General features: G+C 37.3%; 2 protein-coding genes across 4 annotated transcripts; both read right to left on the bottom strand.

Moving 5' to 3' along the window:
• Nucleotides 1–806: 806 nt before the first annotated feature.
• Nucleotides 807–12,878, bottom strand: si:ch211-91p5.3 (uncharacterized). Of its 3 annotated transcripts, XM_026932088.3 has the most exons (22): nt 12,476–12,878; nt 11,155–11,286; nt 10,119–10,244; nt 9,803–9,955; nt 9,467–9,622; nt 8,943–9,117; nt 8,199–8,306; nt 7,827–8,009; nt 7,331–7,468; nt 7,102–7,242; nt 6,741–6,980; nt 6,433–6,567; nt 6,180–6,317; nt 5,963–6,091; nt 5,608–5,841; nt 5,354–5,479; nt 5,005–5,217; nt 4,591–4,722; nt 3,993–4,298; nt 2,761–2,901; nt 2,579–2,681; nt 807–1,114 (listed from the first exon to the last, which is right to left on the bottom strand). In XM_026932088.3, the coding sequence occupies exons 1-21, from the start codon at nt 12,677–12,679 to the stop codon at nt 2,602–2,604; spliced, it is 3,390 nt and encodes a 1,129-aa protein (XP_026787889.3). In that variant the 5' UTR covers nt 12,680–12,878; the 3' UTR covers nt 807–1,114; nt 2,579–2,601. The 3 variants fall into 3 exon arrangements, with proteins under 3 accessions (XP_026787889.3, XP_026787890.3, XP_026787888.3); XM_026932089.3 differs by having other exon boundaries at nt 807–2,681; nt 7,102–7,239; XM_026932087.3 differs by having other exon boundaries at nt 807–2,681.
• A 1,867-nt stretch (nt 12,879–14,745) lies between these two features.
• On the bottom strand, nt 14,746–20,649 carry LOC113537541 (uncharacterized protein CXorf38 homolog). Its single transcript, XM_026932060.3, has 6 exons — nt 20,272–20,649; nt 19,615–19,749; nt 18,937–19,059; nt 17,420–17,569; nt 15,701–15,871; nt 14,746–15,450 (listed from the first exon to the last, which is right to left on the bottom strand). Exons 1-6 carry the CDS (start codon nt 20,479–20,481, stop codon nt 15,316–15,318), a joined length of 924 nt encoding a protein of 307 aa, XP_026787861.1. The 5' UTR covers nt 20,482–20,649; the 3' UTR covers nt 14,746–15,315.
• Between the last annotated feature and the right edge of the window lie 556 nt (nt 20,650–21,205).

A 21,205-nucleotide genomic window follows, 5' to 3' on the forward strand; every position in this document is an offset into this window, starting at 1 on the left:
ATTATAATAATTAAAATGAAAGTGTATCTACAAAACACTTTTTTTCTTGGATAAGATTCCAGGATAATGAAATACCTACCCCCCCTACCAGGATAATACATACCCCCGCTTATGTTAAACATTAACATTTTAAAATTTAACTTGTAGAAGAGTGTTTCTGGCGCCTCCACTTTTTTTAACAGAGCATCAAACGATTTTCAGTTAGTAGACCTGGCCTCTCCCCTCCTTCTCTCATATGACTCATAAAAGACCATGGGTGATGCATATGCATAAAAAACACATAAGAACAGCAGAGAAGCACAAATGTAATAAAGAAAAGAATATGAATGAATACAGTATTAAGAGATGCAGTTAGGAGTGCGGAGTGCTGAGATATCCAATCAAATCATCTCCTCTCCTTCCTTTAAGAACTGAGTGTGTACAGTCACTATATTCATTGTCAATAATTTAGTGTCACAAATATGGAGACATGGATACAAGTGCACTTTTAAAACCATGTGGAAAAGAAATTCAGTTATTAAACTGTTAGTTACAGTCCACTAATTTGATTGGTTAAGCGGCATTCCAAAAGTGCTTATATTAAGTATAACAGCGCTGGGACATTTCACTGTTTGTATCACTCCACTTGTCTGAGTTTGCTACATATAATTCTAGCGATAGTTAGTTACATTGAAACCGTTACTACTATGGGCTGTCAGTCAGACAACACACAACACTCTATGCAGCTGCGGCTTCTTTGGGAAATATTTCATTTAATGAAGCAAAAATAAACAAAATATTTGGCCATACTGTGTCTGAAATGTCAGTTACTTGATATTAATTTCTTATTGATCAAACTGTTTTATAAAAGCAATACCCCACTCGCAATTGTGCTGTTGTACTGAATATCGGCTGTGATTACCGACCAAATCAGCCATGCTGTGATACACAGTATAACAGCACTCTTGCTTGTGCGTTATTGCTTAAATATCAGGCTGATTCAGAGATCGAAAGGCATTACAGAGAAAACATGCAGAATGTTAATAAACAGAATTCACTGGCTGTACATTTCGGTTACATACAAAGAGCTCATTTCCTCTTGGTTAAAAACTCTGTATTGATATTCAGTGTAGACCTGCAATAAAAATATATGCAATGAACATTTTATCATCAAAACATGCTAATCACTCTCAAACTCTCAATTAGTATCAATGGAACTGATTGGTCATAAGCCACCACATATCACCACATACTGAACGCATTAAAAGCAAATAGTTGTTTAAAGGGTTAAAAGGTGAGTTTCTTAACATACTAAGTCAAAAGAACTTAGAATAGGTCAAGTTAATCAAGTATGTTTTTAAAGATGGCTTTCATATTCCACCAGGTGAGCTATGACTGGACTAACAGTAATGCCTCAACTGAGCAAAGTACTCATGATGAACTATACTGCTTAAGGAGATCAGCAAGATATGCTGGAGCTAAACCATTCTGAGCCTTAAACATCAGGAGCAGGACTTTGTTTCCAATGCAAAATTTAATTAGCAGCCAATGTAGCTTACATAAGATGAGTAATAAGCTCTGAATTTTTGTTTCGTAAGTACACAGGCTGCTGCATTCTGAAATAAGGTAGGGGGACCCATCCACAGCTAAGAATCCAAGACAACAAAACTGGCCCTGGTCTTTTTCTCCATCAATCAGGGTGAATCTCTCCAATCTAGGCATCTATGAGCCCATCTCAAAGTGTTCAGACGCCCTGTAGGATTAGCATATTTCTTATTATGGCTGTGTTTTTCAGATGATGGTAAGCAGTTGTAAAAATCTTAATTACATGTCAATCAAAAGATCAACAAGCATCTAGAGTGTAGTTTTTAATTTCCAAGAATGTATGCTAAAAAAACTATGAGTGATCGCTCATTTTCTGTTACGGGCCCTCGCCTTTGGAATGCTTTGCCATTACAGATTAGGTCTTGTCCGACCCTAGATCTTTTTAAGTCTAAACTAAAGACCTACCTGTTCTCCGTTGCTTATGAGTCATTGTAATGTAATATCAAGTGTCATTCTCTGGTGTTATTTTATTAATCTTAATTTTCTTACTATTATTACATGTTGGTTAGTTTTGTACAGCACTTTGGTCAACACCTGTTGTTTTTAAATGTGGTATATAAATAAATTTTGATTGATTGATTTGATTGATCGATAATGCAATATCGCACAAGCAAAAGTGCTGTTGTAGTGAAAATCAGCATGGCTGTGATTGAGCCATAGGCAATGAGGTCACAAGCCGAGTGCCATAGGTAATCACAGCCATGCTGATATTCACTACAACAGCACTCTTGGAGGGGTCAAGAATGTGGTTTCGTAAGGAATGGTTTAACAACAGATATCTTAAAAAACCTGGTGACATGCCAAGTGAATTGATGGTTGATGATCACTGATAATAATTAGAAAAGAAACTTGGTAATTTTAAGGTAACTGCCTAAGTTGGTAATTGCCCATGATACCCATGATAATGTTAAGCCTCCTTCATAAAATACTGTCATCCTGGAAGATTCATCATTCACACAAGAACAATTAAACAAAGGGAAAAAAAATTCTGTACCAAATCTCATAATACTCTTCGCCTTAATCAGTCAGATACTTTAACCTTTCCCTCAGTTTATCGACCAGCTTTTCTTCTGCAACTTTCATGCTGTCTTCCCAATCTGAAAGAGAGAGATGTGTGAGAGACAGCAAATCTTTTGTATTGTCATTTAGAGAGTGCATTGATTGCATTGTTCTCACTTGGGTTTGAGCAGGAAACTTTGACAGAGAACGTGACTTTCGATCCATGAGCCTCCTCTGTGTTCTCAAACACAGGCTGCTTCAGATTCTTCTGTTTAAACCAGTCATCTAGACAGTTTCTTAAAGATGCAGTATTCGGCTCTGCAGAACAATAAATTAATTGATAATGTATATGAAAACTTGTTGTATACTTACATTCTGGCTGTGATTCATTATTTATTCCATACTGCAAAGAATTACATCTTAGCAAGTGGAAATACCTTGAATATAGACAAATTTTGCAAGTATTTCCTATTACAAGATTATAACAAAACAAAAATAGGATTATTAAGCCTATTTCTAGCTTTTTTTTTTTTTTTACTAATTTCAAGCTTGAAATAGTCTTGTTCTATTAATGATTTTGCTCATTTTAGTATTAATTTCTAGAAAGAAGCAACATTATCTGCTAATAGAATAAGAAAAATTAATGCTTTTCTTAAAATTTAAGAAAAATTAAACCAGGAAAGAAAAAGAAAAAAAAGATTATTAGGTTACTGATTGGAAGGTCGTAAGTTCAAGACTTAGTGCCAGCAACCTGGCACTTGAGCAAGGCCCATAACCTGCTCTGCCCCAGGGGTGCTGTGTCATGGCTGACCCTGCACTCTAACCCCAACTTCCTAACAAGTTATGTGATGAAAAGAATTTCAGTCAAAAATAATGGCTTTCTTTTCTTCTTACAATTACACATCAGGTAATGCTGATTAGAAGTGCTGAGGTACATGTACAAAATGTGATATAAGTGCAAAATAATATAAGGAAAATGGAAAAAAAACACTTTGTTGGCATAAGGAGTATGATCCTGCTTAGAATATATAATGTGAAAGACATTAATTCAGGTACAAAATATCACAGTGTGTGTGCTTATTTTAATTGTTTGCAGAGATACCGTTGTGTTTTTTTTTTTTTTTTTTGGTTGTTTTTTTGGGGTTTTTTATGCAACCTGCATATCCATTATGGCAAACATGCAAAATGGGAATGTTGTTTTGCTCTTTTGAAAGATGCAAATCTCAATAGGCCTTGTTAGTAAATCATTTTGCACCTTTATAGATTTATTAAATGGATAATTTAATTTTATCCTTATATTTTTTATGGCATGCTGCAAATATCTTCTGAGTAAAAACATAGGGATTAGAATGCAATGATTTAGGAGTTAATCATTAGCTTATAATTTCTAACCTCTTTGTGATTCTTACCTGGCTCCACCGCTAGCAGGCCAAGAATGCGGCTACTGAGATGATTAAGATTTTCTTTTTTCCTCTTTTCGTGTTTGCTCTCCATGGTGTAGTCTTTGAACAGGAGCTCAACTGAGCATTTATACAGGTTGTGTTTGTGTGAATAAATGAGGTCTTTTTGACCTTTTGTTCTTAGTAAGGTATTAATCTGAGCCTCCGTTTCCTCAACTGTGCTACACTTTGGCAAAGACTTGAACCCAAAGAGCAAGGTTAGCATGTCCAAGGCTTTCTGCAAGGCAGCCTGCTTTGCTTCTGCCTCAGTGGAGCCTGTAGAGAAAAAAAAACAAATAATAATAATTTTATAGTCAGGTCAAGTCAATTTTTCCCTATCCACAAAAATCTATGCAGTGGGTATTCCAATAAAAAAAGAGAAAGTAAATAATACAAATACACATGGCAGTATGGGAAATAACACAATACATAAAAATGGTCTTGCTCTGACATTTATCAGGGTTTTTGTCATACCTTCTTTAAGCAAAATGTAATAATGTGGCATGCACTGCAACATGTATGAAGGTAAACTGATTATACATAAATTTTGTGATGCATGCAAACTAACCTTTTCCATCATAGACTAAACTGTATGTTATATCATTAAGGGAACACTTGTTGTCTTCAAAGACTTCCTTAGGAAGGGTGAGAGACTTCTGGGAAAAATCCTGTTTCACCAGCATGGAAGCATTGTTTTCGTCTTAAAGAGGGAGGCAGACAAAATACAGACATCTGTTAACCATATTTCTATAACAATATGATAGCAACAGGCTGTGATGGCTTGTTCTAATATCAAACGGGAAGCAAAAATCTAATATCTATCAATAGCTCGACAATAATCTATTAGTGTTGTGCAACACATTATATCATGAGGTCTAATAGATGGCATAATAAGAATGGCAAGAATGGGGGTTTGAAGGGAAGCGGCTGCTCATTTATACCAGCAGCCCCTCACAGCAGTTATTGTGACACAGCAAATTACCTAATTTGTGTTTGGAAATTCCCAATGCATTCCCAAGCAATAAATAGGTTTTACGAATGGCATCTTTCTTGGCGGTGTATTGATTGTTGTTCTGAAACATGAATTTGTCCAAGTTTATGTCCACATGACAGCTGAAAACCATCTCAGTGCTGACATTTTCTACTGTTACAGATGGAGCCTTGAGATGAAACAATGTTAGAAGTGTGTTGATGGCTGTAAAACACACACACATAAAGGTCAGTTGGGAAAAGTAATCATTGTCTTACATGTTTTGTGGAAAATGTCATCTCCTACTGGCTGTTATTCTACCAGCAAATACTCTGCATATGTAAAACAAGCCACTGTGTACCTGTATCATCAAACTTGGGGGATTTGTTGGATATGTCTGGAGGACTTGCATCCTGAGTTTCTGTCACACTGACAGTGTCCTTTGGTTGAAGACAAACCTTTTCGCTAATGGCTGTCGTGCAGGATGCTGTAGTCACAACAAGTTCAAATTTACTGCAAAACTCATATTATAAATCCTAATGTCTTGCTCTCTTCATGGCTCTTTTAACTAGACTGAAGTAGCACAGATATTATATAAAATAAAGTCAAACTCACAGTGTGAATTATCTCCACTTGTACTGGGACCCTCCACTGCTTCACTGACTCCTCTCTTTTCCTTACATGTGTACACAGGATTTTTGAGATGGAGAGCATCTAGACGTTCCTTCAGAAAAACTTTGTAGTTTTTGCAAGCTTCAGCCTCAAAACTGCAGTTTAAGAGTCCTGACAAATGCTGCAGGGCAACCTTAGCTGCCTGCTGTTCGGCCTGTTTCTTCTTTGATGAGCCATCTAAAGCGTTTTCATAAACCAAGCATGGAGCATCAGTGGTGGATAACAAAGTGAGATGTAAAGGGGTAGTCCAACCAAACAGTGTTATTGTGGTTAACAATACAGACTACTTCTGAATTACCTTTGTCAGAAAATGTGAAATCCCCAGTGAGCTGGAGTTTGAAGAAGATCTTATCGCCTTCATGAACTGAATGTCCCAGTGGTAGTGGGAAATTACATCTGTGAAAATGCTCATGCACCGCTGTTTTACCTGTTGCATGGGGCAAGAGCGAGACTTATGACCAAGCCCCTGGTTAAATCTGTATAACCATTACGGTCACATAATTACTGGCACCCACCTTCAAGAGAAGTCAGACCAAATTGACAGGCTAGTTTCCTGTAAGCCGATTCAATGGCTTCCTCCTCTTGAACACAACCATCAGACACAACCTCTTGGTTGTTGAGGACAACAGTCACAATACCATAATAAATAGTGCCTGAAATGGAAACAGCAAAATCAAAAGGTGCTTTCCCTTTGATAACAGCTCATCCTACTGGCTGTCTCTGTAATAGCACATTTTCACTCTACATGTACAGTAAACCTCTGGGTACCTGTAGAATCCACTTTGGGGGCTTGGCTGGGCGTCTCTGGATGACTGCAGTCCAGGGTTTCTGTCACATGACACTCAACAGCACTGACTGTGTCTGCTGTAGGTAGATCCTGGACCGCAGTGACACTGCTGGATACTGCAGAGTCACAATACACTTGATAACAATTACACCACTTTATTACAAAAGGGCATGGAAGAACAAACACACTCTGCATATTTTACAAGGTAATGTTATGTTGTGTTTATAGCACAGTAATATTCACTAAAGTGTTACAAATCTAGACATTACATAAAGAAATTCAAACTCACTGTGTGAATTATCATCTTCACTGGTAATAGAACCCTCTATTTCATGACCGATGCATACTTTTTTTAATGTAAAATCATATTCAGGTTGCGGCAGACCAAGAGCATCTAGACGTTCCTTCAGAAATCCTTTCCAGTTGTCATCAGCATTAGCCAAAGACTTGCAGTTTAAGAGTCCTGACAAATGCTGCAGAGCAACCTTAGCTGCCAGATGTTCTGCCTGTTTCTTCTTTGAGGAGCAATCTAAAGAGTTTTCATAAAACAAGTATGGAGCATCAGTGATAGATATCAAAATGAGCTGTAAAGGGGTAGTCCAATCAAACATTGCTATAGTGGAGGACAGTGTAGACATCTTCTGAATTACCTTTGCCATAAAAGGTGAAAGGCCCACTGATCTGGAGTTTGCAGAAGATCTTATCATCTTGGCAAACTGAGCGTTCCTGTGGTTCCGGGAAATTACACCTCTGAAAATGCTCCAGGACCGCTGTCCTAAAAGTATTACCTGCTGCAAGGGGAAGAGCAAGACTTGAAGAAGATCAAGCCCATGGTTAAATCTATATAACCATTACGGTCACACAATTTTTGGCACCCACCTTCAAGGGAAGTCAGGCCAAACTGACAGGCTAGTTTCCTGTAAGCTGATTCAGTGGCTTCCTCCTCTTGACTACACCCATCAGACACAATCTCTTGGTTGTTGAGGACCACAGTCACAATACCGTGATAGATGGTGCCTGGAATGGAAAGAACAAAAACTGCATTTTCCATGGTTAAAGTGAAACATATAAAGTATGATTAAAGACAATGTCTCTATAATTTCAACATGCACTACGTTGCCTGTTTATAATGTATACCTACTTTTTTTAGCTACACTCACTGGCATTTTTATCAAGAACCCTTACCATTTTGAAATTACTTAATAAACTAGCAGTTCACTGTGTTGTGACAGCATTATGTTTTGTTAAATAGAAACGAAAAGAGTGCAGAAAAAAATTCTTCATTGTCTGAGTAAAATGTCCTAGGATGTATTTTACGTAAGACAGTGGACTATCAGTATTGAATGCAAAAAAAAACCTAGGGAAAACATTTTACTTGAGGATGCTGTAGATGAGGATATTGATGAAGTGGTTTCAGTTGGCTCTTCTTTCCACTCAGGGTGGGATTTCATGTATTCCAGGGCTATCTTAGCAACCTCTTGGTGGGCATTTTTTTTATTCGTACACACCTGTGAACCTCTAAATGTACGTCCATTCACATTCACAATACCCCTGTAACCTGAACAGACAATAATTTGAATTAGCATAAATATCCATCAGTGCATTCAATAGAGAGATGTGAACTCTATTATCATTTGTAATGACTTTCTAAACACACTGAATGTGTGATTGCAAATCTGCAGTAAAAAATGATTAGATAATGTATCAAAATCCATATCAATTATAATAGAATTAATGGTTTAGTTACCACTAGCTTCACATTCCTCTGTAAATTCAGGTTCTGGCATGTTCCTTCTTCGAGCCTCTTCAAACACATGATTCTTGAACTTAAGTGCATCACTACTGAACACTGGGTCTGTGGATCACAATCAGTTCAATATATACAGTATATATAAAAAATATATAAATAGAAGGTGTTAACTCTTATAGTTTACACATGATATATCAATTTATGCCCTATCAAGTCTCAAGATGATTACTTACTATTTACATTTAACCAAATCAATTTATCTTATTATATTTTTTGGATCTACATATATTTTAAAGTACAAAACAATATTCTACATGTGTTAGCTATAAAGTTAGTTTAACTGTAATTATAGCGAACATAAAAATAAAAAAATAAAAATAAAAAAAATAAAAAAGTTTACTCTTTCATCTCCACCATTTTGAGAACTTTGAATGAGATCAAATTGAGAAAATTGTGAGTTAAGTTAGCACACACACTAACACCTTTCCACGAGCTCACGCTCTCCATTAATAATTCCATTTAAATGCTATAAGATACCCATAACTTAACTGGTTAAAGGGGATATTATGCAGTAATTTTAATAAAATCCAATCGGTATAACATCTATATTGTTTTTTACACACCTTTTTCCTTGGATCAATTAAAAATGACAAAATCTTAGAAGAGATAAATTGTCTATGCAGGTATAAGTGTAATCTGTTTCTACCTCTTTAATTCTATCTTCATTCATCTTTCACCCACCAGGTGCAATGTTTTCCAGCCGGTCCACTCTGTTTGACAGTTTGTTGATATCCTGATCATGCTTGTCCACCTTCTCTTGTATTTCATTCAACCGGTTTAATTGAGGGCCCAGGTTCTCCAGCAAATCTTTGTTTTGGTCCAGGAAATTTTTCATGCCATGCAGTTCTTCCTGAAGCTAACATGGACATAAAAAACAGACCAGCTATTTTTTTTTTTCAGCATTTGGTTGAAAGATTCAAAGCTGCAAATGTGATGCTGTTTTTGTCTTTTAATTTGCCATTTTTGGCCAAATTGACTTAACATAAGCAACCAATACAATTCAATTATATTATATATAATATATATATATAAAATACAATATATATTGCAATTCAGTTATATTATAAACTTATATATAACGTCTTTACATTTTTGCATTAAGTATTTACACAACAATATTCAGGTGTAATATGAAATTTCAGCCGATATTTATTGTACATGGTTAGGTACATCAATATTCATTCAAGCATGGATCTTAGTCTTACTTTGCGCTCAATGTCTTGGTCTTCTTCAAAGCATTCGGCCAGGGACTCAATCTTCTCCTTCAGGGCATGTTGCTCTCTGTCTAGCAGCTTTAGTCTTTCTTCCTTGCTGTCATTCTGGGAAACCTGTCCATTACACCTCTCCAAAATTCTGTTAAACTGTATGACACAAAATGTAAACAATTTAGAACAATTTTCCCATTTTTTCTTGGAATTCCGTCCAAGCGATCTTCTGGAACCTTAGAGAAATAAAAAGTTAACTCTATTTTCTCAAATCTAATTACTGAACCTTAATATGCAAAATAATTGTTGCTGTGTTGTGTCTTAAATGGCTGATACCTTCTGTATCTGTTTTGATATGGTTTTTAGTCCAGGCGCATGATTCTCAAGAATCTTAGCCAGCTCCTCAACATTCTTTATACTGTCATCCATCTCCTCTTTGCTTAACCTGAAGTCAGGGGAATGCATCACTTTGTTTCTCACATTGATGACCTTCATGATGAACAGAAAAATGAAAATAAACATGATGTCCCATTGGGCTTAAAATCTATCCTTATAATACAAACAGATTTATCAGGTTTGTCTATGCAGGCTAAGACACAAACATTAATATGAAAAAAGGAATGCATGTGACCTGAATGATTCAGTAATTTACCTTGGTTAGGTACTGGCCTTCTGCAAAGGCTTCAAAGTGCTTGCAGTGATACATGAAGTTCAAAATGGCAGAAATATCAAACTGATCAAAACTGTGATGGTTTTTTGTTCCACGTAGCATATAAACCTGAGGAATACAATCCATACAATCAATACAAACCCATAAAAATCAATACAAAGCATCCCTTAAAGGAACTCTCCACCCTGAAACCTATTAAATATGTTTATATTGTTGGAAATGTGCTTAGAGGATCTGGTGCTAATTTGCTGTATATTCCAGTGAGATTGTTTGCTGTTGTTTGCTGCACGGACATCACTGGAGGACATTGTTAGAGCAGTCACAATGGTGTTGAAAATTCAGTGATCACAAACATATGTGATAATGGTCAGGTTTTGCAGTTAGCCCCTACAAACAAAAGAGCAAGATTCATTTTTTAAAATTTAAGCCATAATTTTTCAGTGATTTTGAATGTTATATTAATAGGAAATCCAACATAGAGGTAGTGCAGATAGAAAGCACTGGACTCAGAGTTCCAGTATGCAATACAGCTATATGTCATGGGTGCACTGAGTTATGACAGAGACTCAGCTCAGCTAGTTAGTGATCTACAAGATGACAAGCACGATGGCGCTGATGTCGGTATTAGCATGCAAGTTGCACCCTTGGAACCTTACTTGTTTACACAGAGTGTGCAGATGGTGAGTTGTGAGAGCTAGACAGACTAAATGAATTCCCACTGGTGCCACTATCAGTGGGCAGTCAAATGGCATTGTAGGTAATGTAGAAAACGTTTGGCCAAAGTAAAAAATAGATCAATATGTTGATGAAAGGAGTTGAAGCTAAAAAATAAAAAGTCAATTGAGAAATTCATTACAAATAAATCTTGGACCATTGAACATCACGTGTTTATTATAAAGATTAATTTTGCAAGTGGTCTCAGGGTGGATTTTTCCTTTAACATGATCTCATGCTAGATACACCACACAGAATGGTAATGATGAGAGAATGTGAGTTAAGTGTGCTGCTCAGAACTCACCTTGGCCACTTCCCATTTGTCTGTTGGCCACAGGTACGGCTGGCAGTTATTCCAGGGTATGTCAATACCCTTATGCTTATGATTGTCCAGGATTGCATCTTTCCACTTGTGACACTTATCACAAATTGGGAACTGTGGAGAGCCGTGTTTATTTGAGGAACACATTTTCACTAAAGATACAGATGTGCGCCTGTCCTTTCAAAGATTATATTCTCATACACCTTGTAAGAGGGCTGTAAATTGATTATCAGTTATGGGGTAAGAACATAACCATTATAGGTGTAGTTGTCCTTTATATTGACTTTTTGCTAAAACAAGACCTAATTTGGAAAAATCACACCATGTGATTTCCAGTGTACACGGAAATAATGAACAACTGTTACAACATTGTGTTTATGTAAACCTAAACATGGTCAGTGTAATGTAGAACAAATGAGTAACACTTTAGGTTAAGTAGCACATATAAGGGTTAATTAACATTAATTAAGGTCTTGTTATTTGTCTAATAAAGTTCAAATTATACATTTGTGAAATGAATTTTAGTTATCACTAATTAAAGACTAAAAAGTGCTATGAATTTTTCAATAAGCCAGGATTAATTAATACATTATTCTGCAAATCACTAAGCATGAATTGATAATTTAAGCTTCTCTGTCTTGGGTAAAAAATAATGCAAGTGCACTAAGATTAAATGCAATCTACTCTTTATGCATGTTGCTTTTTTTTAATATAGCATACATTATTATATTTTTTTAATACAACCGCCTGCTGCAGCATTATATTTTAATCCATCAGGTCCTTATGAATAATAATTAATACATAGTTAATAAGCATTTTCATGTGAAAACTGTAATAAATTTCCTGTTTACACAATTGCACAGTTATAGAAGGGAATTATTTATAATCACACTATCTGGTGTCAGCTAGATGAGGATGGTTTCTCTTCTGAGTCTGGTTCCTCTGAAGGTTTCCTCCTCATGTACTCTCAGGGAGTTTTTCCTTGCCACCATCACCTCTGGCTTACTCATTAGCAACAAACTTATAAATTTATACGTTTAAAATTTATATCTTGAATTTATATGTTACAGTAAAGCTGCTTTGTGACAATGACCACTGTTAAAAGCACTATACAAATAAAATTGAATTTTCAAGTGTCTAGTATGAGGTTTATGAAACAATAACAAAAAAACAAGACCTTAATAATTAGTATGTGCTCTTTATGAAAGAGTGTCTGAGAGTGTCATTATGCAAAGTGAAGACTATTTTGTGCTAGTGTGTCTAACTGCAGGTAAACATATAATATTCTGCTACTGTGATTTACCTTTTTTGATTTTGGTGGACATTTATGGAGACTACATTTTGATTTACAGATTTCATCTTGCAGCGTTTCCCGAAGAGACCTGTGATAGCTTTCGGTTTCGTTTTCCACAAACTCGCGAATGTGACTCCTCAGTATATACAGACTCTCTGCCGTCTGCAGCCAGTGCTTGTAGTTTTCATCGCTGAAGCGTTTGTAGGAATCCATTAAGCCTGCAGATCACAGAGAACAGCTCTTCTTCTTGTTTCACTTCTTCTTCTTCTTCTTCTTCTTCTTGTTATTGTTATTGTTATGGTAGAAATGACAGTACCTCACCCAACAACCCGGCAAAGCCAACTAACCCCTAGGGTTGCCAGAAAGTCACACTTTTCCACTCTTCAATGCTGGGTGTTTCTATGGTCATATTGTTGTACGGTGGCCGACAGGGGCCAACGCGCTGCACATGCCGAAAACGCATGCAAAATCAGAAACGCTGTAATGAAAGAGAGCATAAATGGTTTATAACGAAAGGGAAATGTTTCCAAGGGATGCGTGACTTGCCGGAAACACCCGGCGGATCGCTCAAAAAAAAAAAAAAAGTTAAACCAGGTGCTCTTCCTGAAAACACGGTTAGTCTAGCCGCACGTCAGATTCAGAGCCGCGGCTTTTAGACACTTGGCGGTAATAGTGCCGAACGCGGAAAGAGTTGTTAATGCTTTATTGGGGCCCAAACCCTAATAGGGAAACAGGAAGTGTGCATATGGACTTGACTGGCAACAGGAAGTGTGTGACTTAAAACAGGCTTTTAAATAGTCTTCTTATATTTACCTGAATTGCTTCAGACTTGGTCAGAGTAATGTCGAGATAGGGCTGATGTAAAATTGCGAAAGGTTTCTTGATGTCGTAAATAGTGTTGTAAGGAGGAATTTCCTGTTATCTATATCATTTGTTAATCAGAATCTATGCAACAGTATTGAAAAGTGACCTTAAATCACCTCATGTATTAACTTTCAGAGCTTTTATATAATAGCATTTATATACTACACTGTACCATTTCTGGTGCATTTGGAAGGGTGACTTTGGGCCTGTGGTCCTGCAGGGATGTTTCTGTGAGAACGGACTGGTGTGACCTTGTAGATGGTGTTTTTAAGGTGAAAGCTAATGTTGTTTTTGAAACATAAACTGACTGAACTCTCGCCACGGTTAAAACTAAGATAAAGGGAAAGTGAAATAATTGGGACGAGAAGCAGATGTGTGATTAAAAGAAAAAAGACAACACCATCCGATGAGATTATTGTTTTAGACTTGTATAAAAGCATGGGCCATGATTATGTAAATCTCGTGCTCTGCAGACCTTCTCGGCTTTGTTGTTCGATTCAATAAAGTCTATAGATTTTTGGCATCCAGAACCCCTTGTCTTTGTAACTCATTTTCTTATTCTGATTTGCAGATGTATTTGCCACGACAGTTGCCGTAGTAATGCATCAAACTTCAACACTCTTTTCTTTGACCATCCTGACCATCACACCCGTATGTGGGCCTTCCTCAAACTGTTGCCACAAAGTTGGAAGCACACAATTGTATAGAATGTCTTTATATGCTGTATCACAATTACAATTTCCCTTCACTGGAACTAAGAGGCCCAACCCTGTTCCAGCATAACATTGCCCTTGTGCACAAAGTGAGCTCCATGAAGTCATGGTTTGCCAAGGTTAGAGTGGAAGAACCTGAGTGTCCTGCACAGAGCCCTGACCTCAACCCCACTGTACACCTTTGGGATGAATTGGAGTGATGACTCTGCCCCAAGGCCTCCTACACCACATCAGTGCCTGACCTCGCTAATGTTCTTATGACTGAAAGGACACAAATCCCACAGCCACGCTCCAAAATATAGTGGAAAGCCTTCCCAGAAGAGTGGAGGTTATTATTACAGTAAAGGGAGACTAAATCTGGAATAGGATGTTCAACAAGCACATATGGGTGTGAGGGTCAGGTGTCCACAAAGTTTTGTCAATACAGTGTATGTTGGATTATGGGGGCTATGTTACACCTCCTTAAATGCATGTGCCCACTAGATATTTGTACACCTTTTTATATATTAATATTTGGTCATTTTCATGAAGGGTGCCAATAATTCTGGAAGGCAAAGTATACATTTGCTCAAAAATAAGCTGAAAGTGAGAATAATACACAGGTAGTTTTTTTTTCTCCTTTGGTCCTATTATTATATAATCGTGCAAGATGAATTCATGCGATAACAGTATGTGTTATGTGCGATGTGATGTGATGCGTTATCCTGCTGTATGTTTGCCCGGTTCACTGACAGATATTTTGCTGAATAAGACAGTTTCATGAAAGTTTCCCAGTGAGTCTCAAAGCACTGAGGAATTCTTGTGAAGCATGAAGATGTGTAGTGTCAGTAGTGTCAGTGTATTCTATTATCTTACAAAGCAGTTACAACACAAAGTTACAAGAATCTTTTTCTTTCTTTTTTGTATTGCATCAGGGCTTATGTAAACATGAGGCATGTGTAAACATTCATATAATGCTGACCCCCCTCCCATTCTAACAAATGTCCTAGATCAAAAAAACACTTTATAACAATTTATTGGCTGTGATTTGCACACAACTGCATACTACTGAAATCTATGAATCGTACCTTATGAATAGAACCTCCAAGTCATGTGTGGTAATGTGTACCATTGCAAAATACATGGAATGTCCAGTTGTGAAAAACCTGAATTAATGACCTGACTGCTAATATTCCTGCAATATACGATAAGAACCAAAATGGATTTTTCCATTTACATGTATTGACTCCTGCAACAAGGACTATCCTTTTCCTTCTGTCGTTTCTGTAGCAGTCATCTTTCCGCATTGTCAGCGTTCGCTCCTTGCAGTTGTGCCTCCAGGACCTGAAGTCTCTGAAGTTCTGTCCTGAACTGCTCTTCAAGATCCTTGTGGCCGCTCAGGAATCTATAGATGTTCTGTAGTTTCTCCTAACCAAGAAGTCATGAGAATCAGATCGTTTCAGTGAATTTGCCAACAAGGAAAAATGAACTTCTTGGAAAAATCTAAATTTGTATCAAGAATATGATGGCAGCAAGCCATCATTTAGTTTTAATTTAGTTTGTTGGCACAGACATGGTTACAGTTGGTCACTGAGAGGAAGTCACTTTCTCTAATAGTTATAATTATAACTATTATAATATTGATTTTTTTTGGTCTTAAAATTTACGTCAAACTTACCAGAGGTATGATATTCCCCTCAAGTTCACTGTTGTTTAACAGGTCTCTCAGAGTTTCCCGAAGCAATTCCGTCTCACACTGGCTGATCGATTCAATGAATACTCCTTCCATTTTGGCTCCATCCACACTGTCCACCCCAGGGATGTGCAATGACAGATCAACGGACAACATCTGAAAAATAAAATAACAGTTACTAAATTATTTATACACATGATCTCATGGTATATTAGCTATTGTGTACCTGAATAAGATTAGCATTTTTGTCACACAGTCAAATTGTGGCTTTTGAATTTATACAACAGGCCTATTCAATTAGCGGCCTGCGGCCAAATCTGGCCCTCCGATCAGTTCTGTTTACAAATAAATAAAATTTAAAAACTGAAAGAAATTTAACACAAATAACTCACATTTTTGCTGCAATAAAGCCACTCAATCCTTCAAACCTGCAGAGTGCTCTGGTGCTGTCAGTAACAGCCAATCACAGACATGCATTACTGATAATGAAAGCACCATTTGCATGGCAGGCTTACAGGCAGACAACTAGTACTTTTTCTCACTATCCTACTGCTAATATAGTTTTAATATCGAATTTGAATAACAGATGACACAATGTCACTATCAACCCTTAAGAAAAGAAAAGCGGATGCCGAAAAAAAAATCGCCAAATCTAAAGCGACTGGACTGAGAAATGTGTTTTCACTGATATATATATGTAAATTGTGTGTGTGTTTGTGTGTGTGTATATACAGGATTTTAAACTATGGTTACCTCCAAATGTGAAAAGAGATAAATTAAAGATTCAGCTGCAACCAATTCCACTGAAAGATGCTCTACATTTATAATCTAATCTACATACAGAAAATGAAAGATATCACAACTTTTCACTTTGATTATCAGCATCCTCCACATCGTTTCGGTCTCATCACCTGAGGTAAAAGTCACTCGCGGCATTAAAACACAAGCCTCACTGTCCCCTCTTCTCTCGACTGACCTCTGTTCAAGCTTAACTCAGTGGGAAAAAAACTGCTGACTCATTCACTCACTTCTGTTCTGTTAGCTAAATTTCTTTTTATTCTTTTTAAATATTCTTTTTATTGGGTTATTTAAACATTTTAAAACTTCTTCTGCTGTCATAAGTGAAGGGTGTGTAAGCACTGTTCTCTGTTTTGATGATGACATGACAGCACAGGAGCAACACAGACATTTTGAAAGTCTTTATCTGATCACAAACTAAATATATTAGGCTTATGTCCATTACGCGTTGGTATGTAGCTATCCAAAAACTTGATCAAATCATCATCAAATCACATTTAGCTCGCAAGGTTTTAGACATGACTGTTTTTATCACTGTGTTTCTTAAACTAGCTTCTTGCCCAACGTGATCTTTGCAGGCATCATTAACTATTATAAGTATTAGAATTAACAAAATACTGCTTATTTGATCAGTTATACTGTATCAAGAACCTGATATCACCAGTTCATTAGCAGTATAAATGGTATGTATGATAAAACACTATAATAGTCATAACATTAAAGTACACATAAATGATTTCAAAGTGAACTGCAGTGTTATTTTATAGTGTTATGTCTTTGAAAATAAGTTGTAAGCAGATACTATATGCACCAAAAACCATGATATTGGATTGGATTGTAGATTTTTCATATTTATTCACTCTTAATTTTAAACTTTTATTTATGTAGTGTTGTTTTGTCTTATACCTCCTGGATCTGTTGACCTGCTGCAGCCACTTCAGGGACGTGGCGTAGAGTTAGTAACAAGTGCTCCAGGCTCTTCTGAAAGCGTGTCATCCACTCATTTGAGACCTGCATCTCACACGAGTGCATTAACTCATTCCTACAGCGTATGACCTGTGGGGAACAGATGGATACGACGTGTACATCAGCCAAATGGATGAACTGTGTTCGTATGTCTCCACTACAGACAAATGAACTCAATTTTATCTGACTTGGAAAAGATAGTTTTTAGTTACAGCTCCACATATCTGGAACAAATTTACACCAGGTTCAAATTGCACATCCTGCTGATTTTTTCAGCCACTATATCATCCTATTCTCCTGTCATCCTCAAGGTAGTTCAAAATTGTTCATTGATTTTAGCCCCAAAATGAATCTCAAATGATCAAAAACAAGCAAAAGAGAAATATGAGAGCTTTTTGTAATGTTTATTGTTTTAAAGCGACCTTTTTTGTTGAAAAACGAATGTAGACAAGAATGTACACAGACTTTAGTTTCAGACTTTTAATTATACACCAATCAGCCATAACATTAAGACCACTAAAAGGTAAAGTGAATAATATTGATAACATTACATTATATGAATGAATAACATTATCTCCTTACAATGGCACCTGTCAAGGGGTGGGATAAGGCAAGCGTAAGGATCTGAGCAACTTTGACAAGGGCCAAATCGTGATGGTTAGACGACAGGGTCAGAGCATCTCCAAAACAGCAGGTTTTGTGGGGTGTTCCCGGTATGCAGTGGTTAGTACCTACCAAAAGTGGTCCAAGGAAGGACAACCGGTGAACCGGTGACAGGGTCATGGGCGCCTAAGGCTCACTGATGCATGTGGGGAGTTAAGGCTAGGGCATCCGGTCTGACCTTTACCACCTACCTAAACATTGTTGCAGATCAAGTACACCCCTTCATGGCAACGGCATTCCCTACTGGCAGTGGCCTCTTTCAGCAGGATAATGTGCCCTGCCACACTGCAAAGATTTTTCAGGATTGGTTTGAGGAACATGACAAAGAGTTCAAGGTGTTGACTTGGCCTCCAAATTCCCAAGACCTCAATCCAACCGAGCATCTGTGGGATGTGCTAGACAAACAAGTCTGATCCATGGAGGCCCCACCTCACTACTTACAGGACTTAAAGGATCTGCTGCTAGTGTATTGGTGCCAGATACCACAGCACACCTTCAGAGGTCTTGTGGAGTCCATGCCTCAACGAGTCAGAGCTGTTTTGGCAGCACAAGGGGGACCTCCACAATATTAGGCAGGTGGTTTTAATGTTATGGCTGATTGGCATATGTCAATTATAACCTCCATTTTTCTAACTCAGCTTCATAATCAATGAGGACTTTTCCTCAACATGTTTTCTTATTCTTTAAATAAAATATATGTAATCTGACTTTGCTCATTCTTATTTGTGCGACAACATGAGTGTGTCTCAAGCATTGTTTGGAAGCATGAAATACAATGTGCAATAGTGTTTCACCTCTGTTATGAGAGTCGGGTTGATGAAGCTGAAATGGTCACAGAAGTGGAAGAGGTTAAGCAGGGCTGCTGCATCACACTGGTCTGCTTTGGATAAATCTGACAGCCCTCGTGGCATGAATGCCTACACAATGTAAGTACAACCATTAAACAAATTCAAATCCAAATGACCTCAGTTGTTGAATGTGATAAGAGGAGCCACTTCATTTAACACAGTCATACTGGGTAATTTCTGTCACCCTGCCGTATTTCTACAATGTCCTTCTTTAGGTTACCAGTTTTTCTATAAGCGGACAGACCTACACTAAATAATATTATATAAGAGTAATTGATGGACTGTAAATAAGGAAGCAGATTTCCTGTCAATCAATGTAAATTGCTTGAAATCACAGTTGTAATTCTGACTCTCCAGGAAGAAACTGCAACACAGTACTGGAATGCTGGAATACAGGTACACTATCTGTCTTTTTAGGTAACCCATCCATGATTATATAACAGTCAAGTGGCCTGTGATGCAGAAAGAGAGTCTGACAAAGAGACAAAGAGAGGTGTGAAAACAGGAAATATGGGTGACTGACGAGAGGGACCTACTGTCATCTTATTACAGACTGACAACACTCACTCAAGGTCTACAACAATACACAGCCACTTCACACACCTGTAACCTACTGTAACCTACCTTTGCCAGCTCCCAGTGTTCAGTAGGCCACAGCCAGGGCCTGCAGTTTCCCCAGTTAATAACACCAGATGGTTTTGTGTGGTGTCTCAATATTTCCCTCTTCCACTCATTACAGACAGGACAAGCAGACTCAAACTGGAAAAGAATACCATGAATACAAACAAGTTCATATACATATATATATATATACATATATATATATATATATATATATATATATATATATATATATATATATATATATACTGAACTAATCATATGCAGAGCTCTTTCAGTATTGTCTGGTTTAACAGATGTAGTGAGTATTACTGCCTGTAAATTAATAATTAATATAAAGAACTATTAATATATAGATAATACATGGGATTCTATTTATTTCCCCTGCTGAAAAAAAAAACAATAGAAACCTTCATAGAAACTGTAATGGATTTAATGGTTATAATGGCAATTGTATTGGTTTTAATGGAAACTGTAATGGTCTCTCTGGGTCTCTACTGGTAATCTGTTGCCATCTATTGGTGGTATGTTACATATATCTAGTGGATACCATTAAGGACAAATAATGGTAATGGTTTTAATGGTTAGCTGACGGTTTGTAATGGTATTTGTAGTGGAAACCATTAAGGTTGCAGGGCAGTATTATCAATAAACCAGTACCTGATTTCCCCTCGGTCTACAGCTGCTCCTGCACCTCTGTCCTCTTTGTAAGACGAAGTTGTTATTGATGACTGTGTTGTGAAAATACCGCATTTCACTGTCCGCAAATCCACACAATCCATCTTTAACTTTCAGGAGGCAGTAACCTGCTTTTAGCCAGTTTTTATATCCAGCTTCGTTAAGACGTGCAAATAAATCTTCATGAACCATGCCTGAATGAGGAAAAAACCGTCCCTATACGAACACTTTCAAAAAATATCTCAACAAAGGTTTTCCTTTCAGTTTAAAAGACAGCCATAAAGAGTTTTCTCCGTTCTACGTACACCAGAAGGTATTTGTGTATACAGAAAGCGCTTCCGCGTTAGAAATAATGCATTGTGGGAAGTGGAGGCAGTCCGACTTTCTTCACTTCACGCGCTCATTGGTTCTGTTGATCTGTGCATATAAGGAGGTGTGGTTCTATGGCTATAAGGAGGTGTGGTTCTATAAGGAGATGTGGATCTGTGGATATAAGGAGGTGTGGTTCTGTGGATCTGTGGATATAAAGAGGTGTGGTTCTGTGGATCTGTGGATATAAAGAGGTGTGGTTCTATAAGGAGATGTGGTTCTATGGCTATAAGGAGGTGTGGTTCTGTGGATCTGTGGATATGAGGTGATGTGGTTCTGTGGATCTGTGGATATAAAGAGGTGTGGTTCTGTGGATCTGTGGATATAAAGAGGTGTGGTTCTATAAGGAGATGTGGTTCTATGGCTATAAGGAGGTGTGGTTCTGTGGATCTGTGGATATGAGGTGATGTGGTTCTGTGGATCTGTGGATATAAGGAGGTGTGGTTCTGTGGATCTGTGGATATAAAGAGGTGTGGTTCTGTGGATCTGTGGATATAAAGAGGTGTGGTTCTATAAGGAGATGTGGTTCTATGGCTATAAGGAGGTG

Source organism: Pangasianodon hypophthalmus, chromosome 26, assembly GCF_027358585.1.
Source record: "Pangasianodon hypophthalmus isolate fPanHyp1 chromosome 26, fPanHyp1.pri, whole genome shotgun sequence".
NCBI lineage: Eukaryota > Metazoa > Chordata > Actinopteri > Siluriformes > Pangasiidae > Pangasianodon > Pangasianodon hypophthalmus.

Coding starts and splice junctions, on each gene's coding strand:
- si:ch211-91p5.3 (XM_026932088.3), bottom strand. CDS start 12,679: ATGGATTCCTACAAACGCTTCAGCGATGAAAACTACAAGCACTGGCTG. Junction 11,287..12,475: donor GTCCACCAAAATCAAAAAAG/GTAAATCACAGT, acceptor GGCTCTCCACAG/TTCCCAATTTGTGATAAGTG. Junction 5,842..5,962: donor TTTCACATTTTCTGACAAAG/GTAATTCAGAAG, acceptor AAAACGCTTTAG/ATGGCTCATCAAAGAAGAAA.
- LOC113537541 (XM_026932060.3), bottom strand. CDS start 20,481: ATGGTTCATGAAGATTTATTTGCACGTCTTAACGAAGCTGGATATAAA. Junction 19,060..19,614: donor AACACTGGGAGCTGGCAAAG/GTAGGTTACAGT, acceptor TACATTGTGTAG/GCATTCATGCCACGAGGGCT. Junction 15,872..17,419: donor CAGGTCAACAGATCCAGGAG/GTATAAGACAAA, acceptor TTTATTTTTCAG/ATGTTGTCCGTTGATCTGTC.